Source organism: Labrus bergylta, chromosome 11 (assembly GCF_963930695.1).
Source record: "Labrus bergylta chromosome 11, fLabBer1.1, whole genome shotgun sequence".
In the NCBI taxonomy this organism is placed as follows: domain Eukaryota; kingdom Metazoa; phylum Chordata; class Actinopteri; order Labriformes; family Labridae; genus Labrus; species Labrus bergylta.
Genome location: NC_089205.1, coordinates 3,722,088 through 3,743,637, shown reverse-complemented (window position 1 = coordinate 3,743,637; position 21,550 = coordinate 3,722,088). Strand labels below are relative to the sequence as shown.

The window sequence follows — 21,550 nt, the reverse complement described above, 5'->3', positions numbered from 1 at the left end:
CCAACATTTTATTTCATGGTGTTTTTACTTTTTCAACATTATTTTTAATATTGCATATTTTATGACAGACATTGTATCATCTGAATAGACAAGTCATGGATGATGGTCAAGTACAGCTCGTGTGTTATTTGTGGTGACTATTCCACTTGTCCAGAGGAGGAGGAGAGGCAGGGTATAAAACCCTGACATGATATTTGTTTACCTCAGGGTCATGTCAGTCTCAGTCCGTCTCCTCTTCAGGGAGATTTTAGAAGGATTGTACCTTAACATACAAACCAATGTAAACTGCTTGAATAAATCACAGACAACAAGAGAATAAACAGGAGAAGTGAGAAAAGGTAATTATGCAGTATTTCCTTTCTATGTTATTTCATTGCTCATATTCTTTAACCTTCCATCCAATACCTCCAGAATTTAGCATAACGTCTTTAAGAAAAGGTCAACTTCTCAATGCGATACATTGCCATTACTATCCATTCCCCTTTTGCTAGTCCTTCCTTGTCTTTCCACCATAGTCACCTCCTGCTGTTTTGTTCACTTCAAGTAGTATTTTCAGAAGGTATATGTCCTATGTATTAAATGAAGCTGGTATAGTCTTAAACTATAAAGCGCCAAAATGACTTGGTAGTTATTTATATTTTAAGTTAAACATGAGGCGATTCAGCTGAGACCTAAAGAAGAGAGTTTGACAGGTCAAAGCAGAAAACTCACAGCTGTCATGAGTTTTATTATAAATTAAAACTTAAACCTAACCATTTCAGAAAGGCAGCTCACATTACCAGGGTCCTAAATGTTACCACCTCGATTAAAAAAAAAACAGATATCTGTATGGTTCTATTAGTTAGTAATTTATTCTTGGTTTTTGTTTTTTCAGGTGCAGGTGTAGGACACATTCACAGAGATTTCTGTATTTGCCAGTTAAGCTGTCCTGGATAAAATGTCTGAAATTAAAAAGAGTCTTTCAACCTAATAAATAGGAAATATCTGCAAACTACAGGAAGGCCTATAAGGCCTGCTACAGATATATGAAGCAGGATGAGATAAATATACTTTTTTAAATCAACTTTATTGATTTACAATATAACATACCAGTTAACAATACCATGAATAGGTATCAGAAAAATCACCAGATAAAGTAAACAAACCAAGTTACATTAAAAAATTAAGAAATGGTTTAGTGTTTTATCAGCTTGTTAACAAAAAGCACAAGTCTGCTCCACATCCATAAGGCCACCCTGCTTAAAGAATCGACAGGATATTTCATGAAGATGTGAAGAAGTGATTTTCTTTGACTCTGTTAGCCATTCAGTATTTATGAGGTAAAAGCCAACAGTTTCCTAGTCTATATCTTTCAAATGGGAGTCTGAATAAATGTTCCCCTTGGAGAGGGATAAATATCATTATCAGCAGAAACACAATGACATCATCATTTTGTCAGTGGGTACCTCTGTTTTTTATTTTTTATTTCAAGAAACATTCGGCATCTTCATAAAATCTGCACCAACAGACACACAAACACCACGCAAACATGTTGTGAAATTAAGTTGAAAATGTAAAAGAAAAAGAAAATCATTTTCGGCTGACACATTACGTCACTTCCGGGATATATTGGAGAGCAAAATGACAGCTGGTTTGTTGTCATCAACAAGGAAAATACAAAGTAGACATTAAAGGTATGTAGAACCACGGCTTTTTATATACTCTGTTTTTAACACGGTCTTGGAGTATACTGGCTTTAGCTTGTGTTCATTGAAAGTACATTTTTACCGCTGCCATCTGTAATCCATCCCTGGCTCCATCGAGCTGCAGCCGGGGGTCAGACTGCGAGTCTGGACCGGACACTGTCTGCTGCTGGGCTGTCAACAACCTTCAGTTTGCAATTTTTATTCACAACTTAAGTGTAAATTCCTTAAGCCTGAAATATAATGGGAAAATCATTAAATTTTTCTGTGTGTGCAGGATAAGCTTGATGCTTTTCAGTAAAAAAAAAATGAATTAGCCAGACTCCGTTTAGAAGAACCTATATTCTTTCTTGTGTTTTCCTTATCGGCCTATTTTTAGTGTAGCAGTATCAATGTCAGACCTGTAATGTATTCCCTTATATTAAATTAGTAGTTCGGTATACATTTCCTAGAATAAGTTTAATTAAAAACAATGAAATATCAACTTTTACAATCCGTTTGCCTTGTGGGATTCACCAGTTTTCCCCAATATGACGTGACTTGATGGGGAGCTTTTGCTAGGAATTAACATGTAAAAGTCTCAGTTATCTTTTAATGACCATTGATTTTTCATAAAGGAATCTGCCGTATTAACAATATCTCCTTGTTGAATCGCAGGACGTCACGGTTTTTTTTACTTCTCGATGTGTACATCCTCTGATAAGCGCTAAAGTCTAAAACGACTATAATTTTAAAGGCGTTTGGCAACACACGGTCCAATAAGCAGGAGCAGCAAAATACCGTTTGACAATCCGTCACTTTAGAGGTGCCTGTGACGTATCGACCGATGGATGAAGTGACAACATAATTTAAGGTCTTTTGAGAGTCACTTAGAGTTTTATATCATGTCGGCGTGCATTTGATGATGATAAACGATTGCGATAAGAAATCAAGTTTAATAATTGGTCTAATAGGCGCACTTTCCCCAAATTGATGTTCCTTACTCTACCAAGTAAACCACATATAAAAGTTATTATTTGTTTCTTAAAAAAGAAAAGACTAATTTACAAAATTGCTTAAAACCCTGCCTTTTAAAATAACTCGACAAATAATTATTTATCATTACAAATTATACAAATTATGATAGAAAACTATTTTTTTAAATTCGGTTTGTTTTCTGTTGTTTTGATCATTTTCACCAAACAGACTTTCCTCTCTGAAGGAATACACACTATAACTATTAAAATGTATTTACATTTATTGTCGTTTTGTCCTTGCCGTGAATGCCACATTGGAAATATCGTCTGGGTAAATGTATTACTATCATAAATACTACAGAGTAAGATGTTAGATTACATGAAAAGCAAATAGTCAGAGTTCTCACAGAATTTCAGTTCAACAGACTCACGTTTTACCCTGTGTTGAAAAGTGCTATATAAATAAATTTTATAATTATTATTACTTTTATTTTTTTGCTGAACAAAGTTTCATCATTGAGTATAATGTGATGCAGATTGAGATTTGTGTTTTATTCCGTGACCCAGAGCACCTCTCTATAAATCTGAATGTGATGTTGTTCAGATTTTATTGATACTGGTAAATAAATAACAAGGCAGGCAGTGATCTTTGACCTTGTTTGCACTTCAGTGTCATGTGGTGACAGCCCCCCCGCCCCCCCCCCCCCCCTCCCCAAGTCCTCCTCCCTTTCTCTGGACTGTCCAGATCACATCCTGACGTCTGATCAAAGAGGGGCCAGCATTTCTTCTGGAGACATCTGTCAGCCCGAGCAGCCACTCTGGAGTAAGACACCACTAACGATGCAATAGGCCTCGACTTTTATCTTTATTATGGACAGATTTCTTTCTATAAAAATGACATTTTCTTTCATCTGCACACAATGAATACACAAATACATCTGTGTGCGGATGCAAAATGAATCAAACTGCTTCTGATTTCTTTGACAGGCCAACAGTACTAACAGAGTCAACGACAGGGACCAGTGACAGTAGTCGAATCACGGGAAGCGTCTCTTCAGGTAAGCAGCTTTCCGCCATGTGTTTTCATTTATTTTTCTTTGTTCCGCTCGTGGAAATGTTCACAGTTTATTATAATAAAAGAAAACTATTCACAGTTTTTTCACATTCCATGTTTGGGAGGGAACCATGGACTGTAGATATTAGGGAAGGAAGAAACTGGGGGGAGAAAATCTTATTGTGTCTGCCCCTTACTCAAAACACAAGTGACCAATAGAAAAGCAGTGCTGTAGGCAGCCTGTCAAATTATAAATACTGAGAAAACCACTTTTACAGTAACTTAAAAAATATATATAAATGAAATGTCCTGCCATGTTCCTCATCCTCATGGCAGGTAAAAAAACCCACCTTTTTCTCCTAATACTCTGCTGCTTTTTGCCCTCTATATAACGTTGAGTTGTGAAAAATAACAGTGGCATCACAACAAATAATTAGCTATTCTAGATTACTTAAGAGTAACAAATTGCTCTTGATACATTACCACAAAGTACTGCAGCCCCGCCTCACCAAAGAAGACATTGTAACGGGATCTTTTTATTTTTATTTTAGTAAAAATCCCTACATAATTAATGCTTTCCTGCAGCAGATTCGACAGCAGCTCTGCCCACAGAGCGTTTAAAAAAAGCACACGTATGCTCGTCATTTTAATTATAGATGTTTACAGTGAGTGATAGGTCGGGGTCAAAGGGGCATTCTTCACTCTGTGTTTTGTTTTCATAATTTCAGCATGGAGATCAGACTTTGTGTGTGTGTACATTCAGTGAAGATTTAAATGGGACAGTGTCTGTGGTTTGCTGATAAGAGCAGAGAACACCTCCTTGTGTCCCTCCTTGCTCCCACTATCATACGTACTGCTGTTAAAGAGGTATTCAGTCGTTTATCAGAGCAGACCAGTCATGTGTCTCGCTATGGAAGTTGAATATATAAAAACTAGGCAAGTGAAAAGTGGAATAATTGATCAAATATGCTCTAATGGGGAATAAATTATCACGGCTGCATGGTGACATGAGGACAGACATAAAGTGGACTCTAATTCTACCAAAAAAGGACACCACTTTTTGAACATTTTTAACTATGTTCTCATTTGGAAAACAAGCTTAATATCTGCAACATGAGGTCCAAACAGAGTCTACTGACATGCGCCCGAGATGTACCACACGACGCCTGCAGTGGAAACTCGAGCATTGACTAGAGAGGGAACGCTATGCTCCGGAGTGCGCGGCGCTCACGGATCCTGTGGAAACTGCCAGTAATGTTTAATGCCTGTATCTTCTGCCAAGGGGGGAGAGGTCAGATGAGACAATCTACAGCAAGATAAAGAAACAGCTTTTGTTTCACATTTTCCACAGCTAATATATTTAAAATAATCGATACATGTGACTGTAAAAAGGTAGCTTGAAAATATATTTCATCAAACACCCCCTGAGTTTGTACAGGACAACATCAGAAAATAGATAATACCTACCCCTGTCTACAGGGGGAGCCAAAATCAATCAATCAATCAATCAATTTTTATTTGTATAGCGTCAACTCATAACAAGTGTTCTCTCAAGACACTTTACGAAAAGCAGGTAAAATACCTTACTCTTTGTCTGTTAACATTACAAAAGAGCAGGTAAAAAGACCTTACTCATTGTTATATTACAAAGACCCAGCAAATCGACACATTACAAAACTGCCCCCCCTCCACTGGGGCTTTAAATCTCCTATTAGAAACTTTCAGTTTGTATCTGTTTTTGCTTTTTGTAGACAAAAAAGGTGCAACTTATCTCTTTGCAGATTTTTTCCCATAAGAAGATTTTATAACAAATTCAGTTAAAGATGGAACTTGGAACTATTTTCTTATTCACCCAATCTTCTCGTCTGGGACATACATTTTGTCTGAATGGACACCGTGTGCAAAGGCTTCAATCATTGAGGCCATCGTGGGTTTGAGTCAGACCTTGTTCATTTGTCTGTTTCCTCAAAATAAATCATGACTCATGGCCTATCTTGGTATAAAAAATCAACTTGTGAAAATAACAAATATTTTTTTTATTCAATCTCCTTAGTGTGTGCAAGAAGAAATCATCCTGAGTTATTGATTGGAGCAGCATATCCACGTGTTCAGAATTTCATTGACAACAAGAAATGTCACTCATTGGCACTGTCATGTGAAATTGGCAGAGGTATAGATATATCAGGACGGAGGCAGGCACCTCCTTTCAACTCAGGCTCTTATTGGCTCTTATAGGGAACAGTGAATGAAAGGTTGTAATTCACCAAATGAAGTGTCAATCAAAAGGTCAGAGTACGGCCGTCATTTTTAAGTATCACAGTGGAAAAAAAATCCTACAATAAAATGAATTATTACAGAAATGGATGTAATGTGGTTCTAGATCTGTCACTGGATTTGGGTCGTGGGGGCCCTTAGTGATGCAGCAGGACTGTTTTTGTTGGACTGTTATGATCAGGAGAGTACAGTACATCTTCAAATGGTAAAAAGTTGGTGGTTCTTTGACACTGGTCTGAGTTGGGTAGATTGAGGCTGCTGTGGTGGTTAAATCTGCACAAACACTGATGGGAACCAGTGAGAAATAGGATGGATCAAGTCCTACCGTAGAGCAAATTCAATGAGCGCAAAAAAAAACAAAAAAAAACAAGATGATCAATCGACGATAAGCAGAATCTGACCAATCAGAGGTTTGACTATGTATAACGCCACTAATATTGACGGGGAGGTTAAAACAGGGCCCTGCGTGCAGTATGAGCGAACAGCTTATTACTGTGGATGTCTGCCTCTTCCCCTCATTGTGGACAAGCTGAGGCAGGGTCAGCCCAGCGGGACGGAGCCATGGAGCCACCGGAGGACATGGAGGGCCGCACCTTTGTGGAGGTGATGAGTGAAAAGTACAGCCCGGAGAACTTCCCGTGCCGCAGGGGGCCCGGTATGGGCGTAGTGGTGGTGCCCACCGCAGGTCCTCAAGGATCCCCCATGAAAGGTGAGCTGGAGGACAAAAATGACAATCCAATCAAAAAAATCATACTTTTAATGATCTGTGACATTTAGTCATTTTCTGAATTCACACCCCTCCTACTTTGATCACACACTGAGTCCAGGCCTCTGACAGCAGCTACAAAACTCACATGGAATACAGTAGGAGGAGGAGGAAAGGTGGAGAGGGAGAAGAGGTTATTGTGTTACTTAAGGGTCCTAAACCATTCCTAACGATGTTCAAAGTAACGTTTAGTCTACATGAGCATCTCTGTGATTGTAACTCCTGATTAAACAAAAGCGTATCATTTTGAGCTGCCTGTGATTCACACAACACTTCACCATGTGTGTTGCAGGTGTAGATGCTATAAGTAAACAATCAGCGGCACATCCACTCCGTTTAAAAAAATGGATTCTAGAGATTAAGGAACTGTAAACCAATTTCAAACACCCCCTCTTTATTTCAGTGTTCCCTCTAAACCCTTCTCTTTCCTGTGACCTGCAGACCGCCTGAACCTGCCCAGTGTGCTGGTGTTGAACAGCTGTGGGATCAGCAGGGCCGGGGAGCGGGCAGAAATCGTCGCCTTCTGTGCCCACGTCATCGAGCTAGACCTGTCGCACAACAAACTGCAGGACTGGCATGAGGTGCGGCCTGTTATTTTTGATCCACAATTTCACTCTCATTAAAAAAATGAAGGCTTACTATAGTTCATATTTGATTTGTTGTCAAACTAACAATGAACGTGTCTGACTGAAAGCTATTTTTGGCATTCAAAACTTGACTAAAGTTATCTCAATCTTCTGCGCCATTATTTGTCCAAAAACAGTTAATTTAAAATCCATTCAGTTGCCATAGAGATGCATTTGATGAAATACTGGTAAAGGAACCCCCTTTAACTGTAACTGCAATCTGAGGGGTGTACTATGAAGCTAGTCAAACTTACCCAGTCTTTCTATGAGTATCCTGGCTCTACAAAGCCTGAACTACTGGGGACACTCGACATATCTGCTGGGCTATCAGGCCCCCTATTCCCAGCTAAAGAATAATAGAAATGACGACACTTCACAGCCGATTCAAAGCCAAAAGCCTGAACGTAGAGTCAGTTACTATAGTGATCTGGCCAGGTTAAAAGAGAGCCAGCTTCGGGACACATAAACTCTGACTTTAGACTCAACAGGGCTCTCATCTATCTTCATGGTACCTCCCCCCCTGCTCTGGTTGTTTAGTATTTGTTATTGACGAGGGCAAACTCCAGCAAAGTGTGTCAGCCAGGTCACTTTGGACACCTCAGTAGTGCAGAAGAAGTTCTCCTTTAACAGCCATTAAATGCTAACTTAGCTGGAAAGTGGTTGACTGTAACGGTTAGCTGTTGTGTAAAAGAATGTGAGTGTGTTATAAGTTGTAAGCTAAAATATGGACACAGGTTTATGAAAGTACAACAGCACAACATTTAAATATGAGTTTCTCGTTTTCAGATCGGTAAAATTGTCTCCAACATCCCCAACCTGGATTTTCTGAACCTGAGCTCCAACCCCCTGGCGGGAATGGCCCTTGAGCCGCGGTGTGCCGAAGCCTTTTCTCGGGTCCGACGCCTCGTCCTCAACAACACTCAGGTGTCCTGGGACACTGTGCTGCTGCTCGCCAGGGAGATACCCGAGTAAGAGAAGTATCTACAGGCTGCTGATGTTGTTATTGGGCCTCTTAGGGGAGCTTTGTTTTAATCCTATCCTGTGAGACTTGTAAAACACCAGCCCCAGTGGTTGTTACCCATGTAAAGAATTTAATCAAAATGATAGACACTTATTATCACTAATTATTAGGGCTTTTCATAAACAGCTAAATAGGCACTTAAGTTTAGTCGACTTCCTGTTATGTTGTTGATTCTAAAAAAAAAACTGCCCGATTTATAAGTTGCACCTCACTTTCCCGAACATTTTAAAAGCTCTTGCTCTCACTAAAATCATGATGATCATAAGAAAGATGCCTGTCTGTATGTGATAACTCCGCCCCCTCAGTGTGTGTGGACACAGGAGCGCTCAGCTGTGATCAGACTGCAGTGTTTCACTAATATGAGCAAAATAATTGCAGAGATGGTCGTCCTCATTTCCATCTCACAGACTGCTTCAGTCAGATTTTCTGAAGGTTATTTAAACTGTCTGGGGAGTTTACTAAAACATGCATTTATCAAAAGTGTGTTAGCTTAAAAGAAAGTCAAAATGTTTCTTTACATCATAAATGTCAAATACATTTCTTTATTGGGGTTAGATCTCTTCTGGAAGATTCTGTGTTTGGCTGCTCTGTAAGGTTTGTGTCTTCATTTTAATTCATGTGTTAAAGGGATAGTTTTGTATTTTTTATACTGTTGTGAATGAGGTACTGGCCTCTTTAAAAAGAGACTAGCCCAAGTGAAGGCATGGAAGCTAAGCTAATCATCGCTTCCAATGGGGTCGTTTGCTCGATGTGATTTAAAAAGTACAAAAAAGTACACTGCATTGTAAAAAATCACAGCAAAGTGTGTTTGTTATTTATTTTTTATTTTTTTTAAAGATTTATTTTTGGGCTTTTCGTGCCTTTAATGCAGAGAGAGGACAGTGGATAGAGTCGGAAACCAGGGAGAGAGAGCGGGGAATGACATGCGGAAAGGGGCCTCAATACATGGGACGCGCGCCCTAACCATTGCGCTACCCGCGCGCCCCAAAGTGTGTTTGTTATTTAAAGAAAAAAAGCAGTAAACAGAAATCTCTCATGAGTTTTGTGTTTTACATTAAACTATTCCGTTTTATAACGAACATGTCAAAAATGATTGATGAAATCTTTCAACAACGTGAGTCTCTTACAGGAAGAAGCATTTATTTTCTCTTTTCCTTTTACATATTTTAATTACCACAACAAATTGTTGTACTAATCCTCAACCCAATCCAGGGAATTGAGTGTTGGGTGACCCTCAGCCCCCCCTCTTATTACTTGTACCTAACTAGGTTTAAATGAACCCTATGCTGTTGTGAAACTGTTTTTGCCTTTATTAGAGAGGACAGCTGAAGAGTCAGGAGGGGGTGACATACAGCAAAGGACCGAGGTTGGATTCCAACCTACGGCAGCTGAAAAAAGCACCATAGCCTCTATGCATGGGACGTGGGACATAACTGCTAGGCTACTGAAGCCCCCTGTTGTGAAACTCTAGTCCAGTACTCCTCTGGGCCACCATACAGCCTAGGTTGCCCACCTTAAATTTTCCCAAGAGCACTTTTATTTGACACGATAGAGGCCTAATTGTCCTTTTCATTAAATCAAAACCTTTTAAGAATTTGGTTATCAAAGAGAAGCCTGATATAAAAGTGGGATTAAAAAGTGCCTGAAACCACCAGATTTAGGCTTTTACCGCCAATCTTTTCTCCTTTGGGGGCATGCCCCCTTACTCCTCTTGCTGGCTTATTTTTTCCCACTGGCTGACTTCTTTTTATGTCTGTGGAAACCCCTGAAATAATGTTGACATTTTCTGAAAATCTGCAGGTTGGAGGAGTTGTTTCTGTGCCTTAATGAGTACAGCAGTGTGAGTGTCTCAAGCGTGGTTTGCCCCACCCTGCGCCTGCTACACATCACCGACAACAGCCTCAAGGACTGGACCGAAGTCCGCAAGTTTGGCCCCATGTTCCCCAGCCTGGAAACTCTGATCATGGCCAACAACCACCTGACCTCCATTCAGGACAACAAGGACATACTGCAACGACTCTTTCCCAAACTACGCAGCATGAACCTGAATAACTCAGGTCAGTGTGTGTGTGTGTGTGTGTGTGTGTGTGTGTGTGTGTGTGTGTGTGTGTGTGTGTGTGTGTGTGTGTGTGTGTGTGTGTGTGTGTGTGTGTGTGTGTGTGTGTGTGTGTGTGTGTGTGTGTGTGTGTGTGTGTGTGTATGTGTAGTACGAGTCTATTACTTGTCTTGGTTGGTTGTGGATACAGGGTTGTAAATATGTTTAAGGTGCTCAAGGATCTCAAATCCACAATGGCCTTGATAAGACTCAACTTTGATCTCACATTTGCATGAAATCCAGTTTAGCCAAATATTTCAGACATGTAAAAAAAATAGGTTGTTCTGGTGTGTTGATGTAGTACAGTGTAATTTTTTTTGTGGGTGTGAACGTATTGTTTTTTTTTTGCTGTACTGGATTATTTTGGTACTACAACAATAACAGTATCAGCATTCGCCTGCATTGATTTGAAAACACTTGGTAAAATTAGCACAAGCAAACATGTCGCTGTATCCTCACAGCTTGGTGTTATTTGCAGAGACTCAGGACAGATTCCTTCCCTGCTTCAGCTTTTATCTCAGGAAACGTTTCTATTTTGAGGAGTATTAGTGGTGATCCTATTTTTAGAGCTCTGTTGGGAGTGGAGGGGACAAAAACAATACCTAAAGATGTGTTCAAATGTCTTCTCTCCATCGCTTCCACACTTCAAGACAAATCTGGATTATTTACTGTTAAAAAAAAGGGCAGTTTCTCTTAGTTCTTTGCGTGTGTTTTCAGGTCTCAGCCAATGGGATGACATCGAGAAGCTGAACTTCTTTCCCAGACTGGAGGAGGTTCGGCTGCAGGGCATTCCCTTACTGCAGACTTACACCAACGTAGAGCGACGGAGCCTCATGATAGCACAGTGAGTCGCTTTTAAAAAAAGTTGTTCATTGTCTTCAAACACTGATAGCTGATTGAAATTTGACCTTTGGAAGGTAATTTTTGACTCATTATGACCTGCTGCTCCACTGCATTAAAAATAATGTATGTGTTCCCCCACAGGCTCCCTGCAATATCTTTGCTAAACGGCAGTGTTGTGACTGATAATGAGAGGGAAGACGCAGAGAGATTCTTCATCCGTTACTACTTAGACTACCCTGAGGAGGAGCTGCCCGACAGGTACTGAGCACATGAAGCCTACAGTAATGGTGGTCGTCACCATGTTGGAAATGCTGACTCTACTAAGGGACAACCTCGGGTGTTGAAACTGGGCCAATGTGGAATTACAACAAACTGCAGTGCCTTGGGTGTCCACTTGAGGCGTGCTGCCAAGAAGGTCACATAACGCACCTATATTAAAATGTAAACCCAGAGGTTGCCGCTTGGTTTCAAGTCTTCTTCAACATATCATGAACTTCATTTTGTCAATTATGGTGTCATTGAGAGTCATTAGATGATAAGGCAGGGCATACTTTAGGGTTAGCAACCCTGATTTCTCAATAAGTGCGTTAATTGAACGTGCTCGTATTTTGGTAAACAGTGAACTGATTTGGTCATTTTGCAGCTCATGGCTGAGAATGTAAGCGGGGTTTACTCTGGAGTCAGTGAACACTATCACATGTACTGAGGTACAGAGTTTCTGAGCATTGTGCTGAAGTTGGATATGTGGCCCCCTCTGCATGCATTAGGTGTTCTTTTTTAAAGTAAAAGCCTGGATCTGTTTGTTTTTTTCTGGGATGAGGCGACGCACATGTTCACACAATGCTTTTATTCAGATTTTCAGTGGATGTAGTCACAGATGTACAGGTCCTCACGGCTGAAATTGTAAGCCGGTAGTTGTCCTGGTACAGATTCTTCAATGACAAGTCAACAAACTCTGCACTGTTCTGCTTCAAGTAGCTTGAAGTGACAGGAATCCAGACAGTTCCTGGAGAGAGCGATGATATTGTTTACACAGTATATAGAGGCTCAGATATTTAAAGGATGTGTTAAATCAACACTTATAAACACAAATGACCCTGAGGTCAAGTCTCACATCTAAAGTGAGCTGAACTTCTATTTACTCTTGGTCTAAACGCAGCTGAACTGTAATGAACATCTGTTTCATGTGCTTGTGTCATGGCTCCTCTTTTCTCCTTTAGGTACCACTCTCTGGTGACTAAGTACGGGAAACTGGAACCACTCGCCGAGATTGACCTCAGACCTCGCTGCCGTGCCCAGGTGGAGGTTCACTGTGAGGAAAAAGTGCAAGAGGTGTGTTAAGTTATGCCCACACTGCCCCCTGTTCAGACTTATTGCTATTGCAGGCTTCAAGAATCAGAATCAGAATCAGGGTTTATTGCCAAGTACATTTACATCTACAAGGAATTTGACTTGGTGTATTGGTGCTAAACAATTAACAAGGAAATAAAGCAGAACTAGCAACAACTTAAATAATACAGTATAAGGAGATATTACAATATATAAAATATAATTTAAAAATGTAAAATATAAAATATAAAAAACACAAAATGTACAAAAGGTGCAATGTAGGAGCTGTGCAGTGGACTATGAGAAAAAATCTTACAGTGTATGTATAACCTACTCACAGAGTGCATGTAAGGACTGTAACAGTTCAGCATTCGCATTACTTGAAGTCAAATAAAGGACTTGTTAAGTAGTTAATAAAGTAAATGCAATTACAGAACTATTTCACTATCAAGTACAAAGGACATGTGAGGAAGTCAGAGTTAAGGAATACGTGGCAAAGTTAAGGAAAAACTTAATTTAACCTGACAGCACAAAGCAAGAGGATACCTGAGGCTCAAGTGAGTTCACAAAAGCGGCTCACCCTTAAAATGTTTGGAGAATAGGAGCTTTGAGCATACATTAAAAAAAAATTGTACACTTCTTGAGATACTCCAAAATGTTTTATTCTTATTACTCATTAAGGAAAAAAGACTAGGTTTGCAAATACTGGTATTCCCCTTTAACAATAAAAACAATTAAATGTTCTGCTAAGGTAAAGTAGTAGTGTGGTGCCCTCAATTGTTCCTGATGTGAGGGTTTAAGAAGCCCTTTTAGAAACTGAACTCCAGACATTTGCTCGACAGTTTCAGGACATACCAGTCCTGACATTATCTGGACATTTATTAGATACGCATGCCCTTACAGGGGAAGATTATCTACGGAAGCCCTAAAGGCACATTCCTTCTTCTTAATGTAGGAAAATAGATATGTATGTTTTAAACGATAATCACTACACATACACCAACACATCCTTCGTCCATTCACAGGAATTAGAGTAAAATGAAATATATGGATACATGTCCTGTTAGGGCTTGAGTAGTTATCTGTGTCAGACCCAATTTCACAACTAGAAATACCTTGTTCAGCTTAGATTAGAGGACAATAAATAATAATAATACATTTAATTTATAAGCGCCTTTGTGGGTACAACATTTAAAAAACAAGGTAGAGGAGTATGCATTGGCTCCTATTTCTGTGTTAATATCACTAAAACATGCATAAGGATGTTTCTACAACACACAAACCCAATTACAGAAAACACAAAATAAGACAACTGAGGTGAGCAGTAAAGAGCATAAAAGGCCCTGACACACCAAGGAGATCGTTTGCCATCGGTCCTTATTTGTCGCCTCTGCCTCTTCTTCCACTAATACCAAGGCCTGACAATGCCAGCGCCATTTTAAACCTTTTTTTTTCAGACATTATTCTCCATTGGTAGGCTACCTATAATACGAGTTGTGCGCGACAACGGTGTGAAAATGGTCTTCTCGTATCATAACAAGGTGGTGGTTGGACGTCGGCTGTAGTCTTTGCAGTGTGTTCTAGTGCCACTTTTAGGCCAAGATGTGAGGCGACATGATGCGACGCAACAGGCGTCCTTCATCGCCACTAGTTCTTTGTCGCCTGCTTGGTGTGTCAGGGCCTTAAAGCAGAGAAACTCCACTCAACATGAACAATGCCAACTTGCTGATGGTGAATGTCCAAGTGTACACATCACCTCCTCACCCCGACTTCACTCTGGAATCGGACATTTGCACTCACACATGCACAGCTACAGTAGTTTTTAAGAGTCTCAGTACGGCTTCATTGTTATAAAACATGTCTCTTTTGTTTATTTTCTTTTTATCCAGCTGAACATCCGTCTGGACCAGACAGTAGCTGAGCTGAAGAAGCAACTGACGACCGTCGTGCAGCTTTCCACCAACAGCATGAGGCTCTATTACATCGACAAGTTCAGCGCCTTCGGCCCTGAGGAGATGAGATACAACACGCGCGCTCTCCACTCCTACAGCATCCAGGACGGAGATGAAATACTGGTGGTGCCCAAGACCAAGTAAATCACTGGAATCAAAGTGTCTGAGAGGAGGGACTCACTGATTGATCGATTTGTTGGATTAGTTGTTGATTGGTTACCTGAAAATCACAAAATCACTGGAAAAAGTATAAATGATCAGCGGCCGATGTGTAAGAGCTTAAAGAAGAAGTTGATGTGTAAAACATCAGAAGACTCCACAGAGGGCTACAGTGAGCTGCTAGGAGGGCCTGACTGGAAACGCAGCCAGTCAGGAGAGAATTTGTCTTTATTTATTTGAGCTTTATTTAAGAGGAATCCATTGGAGTCGACCTGTCAGATAGGAGAAGAGGCCGAGAGAGCAACCTCGAATCTACTAGAAGTTTAACTGGAGCGAGGGGGAGGGCCCTGCTGTATCAACCAAGCAGCTCTGTCGCTAAGTACAAAACATTTACCACCGGCTTGCCCACTCGTCACAGAAAGCTACCCCGCTGCACTCATCTCCACCTCTAAGTGGGCACAATATCAGGAAGAGCAGTTTTTGTTGAAGGGAAAATATTTCCTAAAAACAGTAACGATGAAAGACGGCGATGAAACTTTGTTTTTTTTGGTTAGTTCTGTTGTTCAAAGGTTTTTTTCTTTTTCTTCTTTTTTTCAAACTTCTGGGAATTATTACAATGGTTAGAAGAAGCTACATCACACAGACATCAGTTAGATAAATACATAAAGAGTCATAATATTAGCTATCTCTCCAACAGCCAATAAGGACACTTAAGAGGGATTTCACTAAGATATGATCGAGATTAGATCGCAGCCCCTAATAGCTCAAAAAGTAGTGATTCATTTTGCTCCCACTATCTGCTCCATTACATGTTTAATTCACAAAGCATATATATAATTTAGGGCTGGGCACGTTAACGCGTTATTTTCGCGTCAACTCATTGATTAATTATCGCCGACAATTGTTTTATCTTGCATTAACGCAGTTTTTATTATTTATTTTCTTATTGTAAAAGTCTGTTGCTCATTGGCTTTTTATTTGTAAAATTCCATCGTGAGCGAGCCTAGTATGTTGCTTACTGCTGCGCATGTCTGCTGCGGCGCTCACAGGAAAGAGGAAACAGTGTTGCCAACTTGGCGACTTTCTCGCTAAATCTTTTTTGACTTTTTTTGTCAACAGCTACTAGCGACAAATCTAGCGACTTTTTCTGGTGTTATTGGAGACTTCTTTGGTGTAAGAAACTGACGTGAAAGCACGTATTGCTCTGCAGGTACTGTCCTCAACGAGCAGCAGGTGCTGCCGTGAGCCCCTCCCCCTTCCAAAAGCACTCACAGGCTGTCAGTCTAGCCTCGCACAGCAGACCCAGCTGCAGTCAGAGAGGAGACCCACACCACTCTGCGTCCAGACTGCAACAAATGCGATAAGCTTTAGTTTTGTATTTATTTGCTTTGATTACATTGTTTAAGTTGAGAAGTACATTTACAATAATAGTGCGCTATACACTACTTTTTAATTAATTATTGGATTTTGCGTACAACAATGCGATTTATCGCGATTAATCACAGGAACTCATGCGATTAACGTGATTAAAACTTTGAATCGTTGCCCAGCCCTAATATAATTATATCCTGGCACAAACACACCCAAAAAGTTGTTCTTCTCCGAGCAGTTTGCTCATGTTTTGTGTGTGAATGTGGAGACAAGAGATCTGCACCTTTACTCTGCTCAGAGCTGCACTCTCATGCTCTGACGGAGTTCAGTTCGGTCCACATAAAGATGATGAGCTAGGAGTCAAGGGGAAACTTTTTCAACTTAATTCTGAGGCCAGACTCTTAAAATGTGATTTGAGTTTCACTGTTTTAAACAAAGCTTCCTCTCAGTTTTACACCCTCGTCATGGTAACAGCTGCAGACCGTCTTCACACATGTGGATGAAGTGTGGAGCCGCACACAGCCCTTGACTGATTGGACCCCTGGTTATATTAAGAAAAGTAAATATCAAAGTCATTTTGATGGACTTAATTTACAGATCAGTTATTTTAAGTCATAAGTCAAGAAATTGTTTTCATGATCACTGGAAGGTTTGAGCGTGACATCTCTTTTAAATACTGTGGCGCAGTTTCCACCATCTCTCAACAGACAGTCATTTATTATACTCTGTGTGTGGCTGTTATTGCCGGTGTTTGTGAATTAGACGCTTTTTGCACTAAAGGCTGATTTGCATAGAAAGGGGCAATTTTTCATCAAATGATTGCATAATGGTTCATTAAATGTGTGCAAACCCCACAGACACACAGAGATGCTGTTTTGCTCTGCAGCCCAGTTCAGTGTGCATTTACCCCTTTGTGTGGGTTTTTTGTGAATTACTGTCATTTTTCTTGTATAATTTGCAAGGGCTTAGTGAGTGCAAAGAGCTTCACAATCAGTGTAAATCAGACCCTAGGAGTGAAATTTCTCATAGAAAACGCAAAGGTCCCGCCTGAAGACTATCACAAATACTCAGCTTTAAATTACTACTTGTGTTTATTAAGTGTTTTTTTTTTCTTTTAAATGTACAAATGCATTTACACCTCCTCCGGCCTCACATCAAGAACCTTTAAAGATGTTGTTTTCGTAGTTATAGTAAGTACGTTTGCCTCACAAAGACGTTCACTTGAATTGCAGTTGTTAAAGTTCCCACATAAAACTTGTGTCATCTTCAACAAAAGGTGAGTTAATGTCACCATCTAAACAGGAGGGAGAGCTGTTTATATATTCTAAGCAGGAGATCAAGCATTTCTGTCTTTTTTCAGACCAAAAACAAAGTGATTTTTTCCCTCCTTTAAGTCACATAGCTTGACCATGAGATCCTTTATAATTATTTATGTTAACCAATCACAACCTGCACATTTATGAACTTTCAGATATGTCTGAAAACCAAAGAATGTACCGTCTGGGTTCATAACGTTAGCCAGAGGTTCCACACAGCATAGTTACTTTGAGTATTGTTCATAGACTGTATCTGGCCCCTTCTTTATTGCTGCTTTTTGAGCCTAGTTTTACGACTGGTCAGGAGGAAAGGCCCGGCACGGTTGAATCTCTATTTACAAATTCTACAAAAAGATGTAGAAGGTACAGGATGCCTAATTGGTAATCTTCCTATTATTACCTTCAGAAAACCGAAAACAATCTGGATGTCAAAAGTCAGACTATTTATCAGCTAACTCTAGTGTGATTAGCACTAGAGTTGAATGTTGACTGTGATATTATTTTGTATGCTGGTTTAGACAAGCGAAGGACAGGTTTGAAAAAATTAATTACAGAGAAAATGAAAAGCTGACATCTTAAAGTGTCTTTCAGTCTTACAGTAAGCTGAAGAATACATTTTTTGTGTAGTGGTGGCATTTTGTCCATCACAAGGAAGCCATTCCCTGAAGCATCCGCTGCTTTATTTTATGTTTAACTCTCAATGAGATCATAGCTGACCAAATGAAATATCACTATACTTCAGAAGACAGTAAAGTAGTGATTGAAAACATAAATTCATAAGAAAATGAGGTTACACATAAGCTGAGAAAGACTTGCATAGAGACTTGTTTTTTCAACTAGTTAATTCGCCCCCTGCTGGCCATATACTGTGCACTTTTAGGCACATTCTGACTCGTTTCTTAAGTTGCACAACTCATTTGTAATTTTTTTTACTCGTGCAGTGTGCAAGGAGACACACTTTTTGTAACGGTATAACAAGACCCAAAAATGTCATTTTTATGTTTAAAATTATTTTCTTGCCTTTCATCACTGCCTGCTTCCGACTGGTTGGATGAATTTCTTGCACATTTTTTTGGTCATATAACTGCACACACTCGCACAGTGAGAGCAGAGTCATAAGAACATTCCCTGACTTTTTTTTTCAGATTGGGCCTGCTGCAAACTGTCAGACAGCTTCTAAAAGCACCATGGCAACAGCAGACATGGCTGTTGGATATATCTTCCCCAACCAGAAACCTCTTGAAAAATGAAGCTGATACGGATGTGCAAACACCTGCAGTTTCTTGAGTGTCCACTTGGGGGAATTGCACAAACACTGAAAGTCACACACACACACCTATTGGTTTTGATGATCTTAAAGCTGACAGGCAGGTGTGATGTAACTGTTTGCCAACTTCTGCACTGAAAAAATTAGCTACAGTGTTGACCAGATAGTTCAGGGAGAGCATTTAGGACGATGATTGTATTTGAGCCATGCATATTTAATAACTGTAATTAACGTAGATCTGACTTTTCCATTTGTGGGCGTTATCAAAATAATTTTCAATGATCCGTCCTAATTTCAACCAATCAGACATTTCTTTTTTCTATAATGCCAATTCATAACAAATGCTATCTCTAAACAGAGCAGGTCTTCTCTTTGTTATATTATTAGCAAAGGCCCAACATGAATCCATTAATCATGAGACCTTGGAAACATTTAGAGAAGTGAGCCAGACTCATGTTAAACCGTTATCTGTTTCACCTGTGTTAGGCTTGGAAACTGTTACAGTGTGTTACAGTATAGTGTGAGCATGTATTTCCTGAGCCATGGTACAGTAGTGGGTCAATGATTGACTTATTCAGAGTAAGATGACATTCCAGCATCATGTTAGTAAATGTATTCAGCCTCTACAGTATTCTTTCTCGGGAAGGGTTTTGTCAAAAAAAGAAGTGAAACACACACAAACACCCACAAAATAGGGCAACCACGAGACAGGCTCATAGTGAGCATTAAAGTATAAAGGAGTGACTTCCTCTATTTCCTGTCTGCCTTATCAGACATTTTAAATACTTTTTGACATGAAGGGAGCGTGATAAAAAACTACAATTTTGTTAAACAATATAGTTTATGATCATTCATTCACCAACTTAAAATGTATTTTGTAGTCTATCGAATGTCCTGTGTTGCATACACAATGCTGTTCCATGTTATTGTTTTTGTTCATTATATGTTTTAAATCATTTATTTCTTCATGTGTACGTCTTCAATGTCTTATAAACGCACTTCTTTTTTCGTTACTATAATCTACCACTGTTTAGGACACTACTGCTATACTTGAATATTAGAAGGTCTGACATAAAAAGACTTAGTGAAGGTGTAGCAACGACACACAGCAGGGTAGATGAAGCTAAATAAATGTTAGCGTAGCATGAACCGCAGCCATAGCCAGCAGCAGTGCAGTGCTCGCACCAACTCTCAAAGTTATTATTGTTTGTGTTTGTGCTGATCATTGTGAGGACATGTCTTTATTTATTTATTTATTATATATTTATGTATTTATTTATTTTATATATGTATATTAATTGTATTCATGTTTTTGATTTATTTTATGTTGGCTCCGACAGTGATCACGACGCATACTTGGAGTTATAAGTGGTAATAAACTCCACAGAGCTTTGTTATAAATGAAACCCAGGAAAATCTTTGAAAGTTTCAGGGCATTGATGATTATATTGTTAACTTGTTGTATTCACATCAAGGGGCAACCTTGGTGAAAACTCCTTGAATGTGATTTTTTTTTTTTTTTTAATAACTAATCTGTTTTGATGATTTAAAAAAAACATAGCTTTGGCTTACCCTTATATCAGGGTCAGGTGGATGTGATGTAGCTGTTTGTTAGCCAAGGAACACTTTAACTCCACCTTTGTCTATTCATAGATGGTGGAAAGTTAGGTTGTGACAGAATGTCCAATATGGCAGACGCAGTCGTTTCGCTTCATAACGCCTCTTGAAAAAACAATGATTGACATCACTTAGACTACGTCCATGTTGTTAAAATGTTTTTCATTATCTTATTTACTATATCTTATTTTCAAATAGCCTGACATATTGGCCATGGTGTTTTACAGCCTTTAGAGCTCCTGAGAGATTGTTTTTAAGATTCATGAATCCACTTCTTTTTACATGAAGTGGTGAGTTTTAGAGATGACATTTTTTTATTTTTTTTCCATTGAGCCAGACTGTCTGTTTCTCCTTTTTCAAGTGTTTGTGCCAAGCTGATCGCATACCTAATTTAGAGTGTTATCAAACTTTTCATCCAACTCTGGTTTGGAAACAGGCATCTTTGTTCCAGTGACTGAAGGAGATTTTTACTCGGGGTGTCAAAAAAGCCTCCTGAGGGTTGATTTTTCTTTTAAAGTCACAAACAATTACCTCCTTCTTTTTTCCACAAAACCAGTGCAGTCTTGTGATAATATACAGTATAATAAGTAATTGAGCAAATAAGGAGTTGAAAATGGTTAATTTATAAACTAATATAACTTATATTTTCTAATCTATAAGACCTGAAACTAAAAGGAAACACTCTTCTGTTATATTTAGGTTTTGCCTGCTGGAATGGAGTTAATTCATACTTTGAAAAGCTCCATATTTCCTTTGATAAGGAAAATACTTAACACATAATCTGGCAGCACATCCAGTTTGAATGACACTCGTGTGTTCTGGTGATATATCAGTGAACACACTGAGTCATCAGCTGCCTGTAAGAGTAATGTACTAGTGCTCACATGGATCCCAGAAGGCTTTTTTTTTATTTGTTTGTCTTGATTATAGATTTTGGTTGTGCTCAATGTGCAGACTTCACACCCACTCAGACTTGTACACCAGTATTTAAGCTAATCATTTCACATGACTACATACAGTATATATTACACAGGACTATTCACAGTCAGTGGCAATTTACAGCTTAATTATTTTGTAGGATTACAGTATATAATGTATTAAATGGAACAGAGTGAGTCATCTCTCTTGTATTTGTAGAGAAGGATGCGTCACTTGCTGGTAATAAATGGCCGTCTCCCTCCTCAATGTGTGACACTTTGTTTCATTCACAGAAACTTATGAA

The 21,550-nt window shown here is 39.3% G+C and overlaps 1 protein-coding gene across 2 annotated transcripts; it reads left to right on the top strand.

Annotated features, from left to right (window-relative positions):
- The first annotated feature begins 3,333 nt into the window (after positions 1–3,333).
- Positions 3,334–21,508, top strand: LOC109996697 (tubulin-specific chaperone cofactor E-like protein). 2 transcript variants are annotated; one of them, XM_020650956.3, is made up of 10 exons: positions 3,334–3,461; positions 3,626–3,696; positions 6,496–6,675; positions 7,174–7,313; positions 8,145–8,326; positions 10,180–10,436; positions 11,192–11,318; positions 11,459–11,575; positions 12,538–12,649; positions 14,536–21,508. In XM_020650956.3, the coding sequence occupies exons 3-10, from the start codon at positions 6,528–6,530 to the stop codon at positions 14,740–14,742; spliced, it is 1,290 nt and encodes a 429-aa protein (XP_020506612.2). In that variant the 5' UTR covers positions 3,334–3,461; positions 3,626–3,696; positions 6,496–6,527; the 3' UTR covers positions 14,743–21,508. The 2 variants fall into 2 exon arrangements, with proteins under 2 accessions (XP_020506612.2, XP_065816461.1); XM_065960389.1 differs by having other exon boundaries at positions 5,746–6,675.
- Positions 21,509–21,550: the final 42 nt, after the last annotated feature.

Bases quoted from the DNA above. Each gene is read 5' to 3' on its own strand.
- LOC109996697 (XM_065960389.1), top strand. From the start codon at position 6,465: ATGTCTGCCTCTTCCCCTCATTGTGGACAAGCTGAGGCAGGGTCAGCC. The intron at 7,314-8,144 runs GTGCGGCCTGTT...TCTCGTTTTCAG, and splicing joins AACTGCAGGACTGGCATGAG to ATCGGTAAAATTGTCTCCAA. The intron at 11,576-12,537 runs GTACTGAGCACA...TTTCTCCTTTAG, and splicing joins GAGGAGGAGCTGCCCGACAG to GTACCACTCTCTGGTGACTA.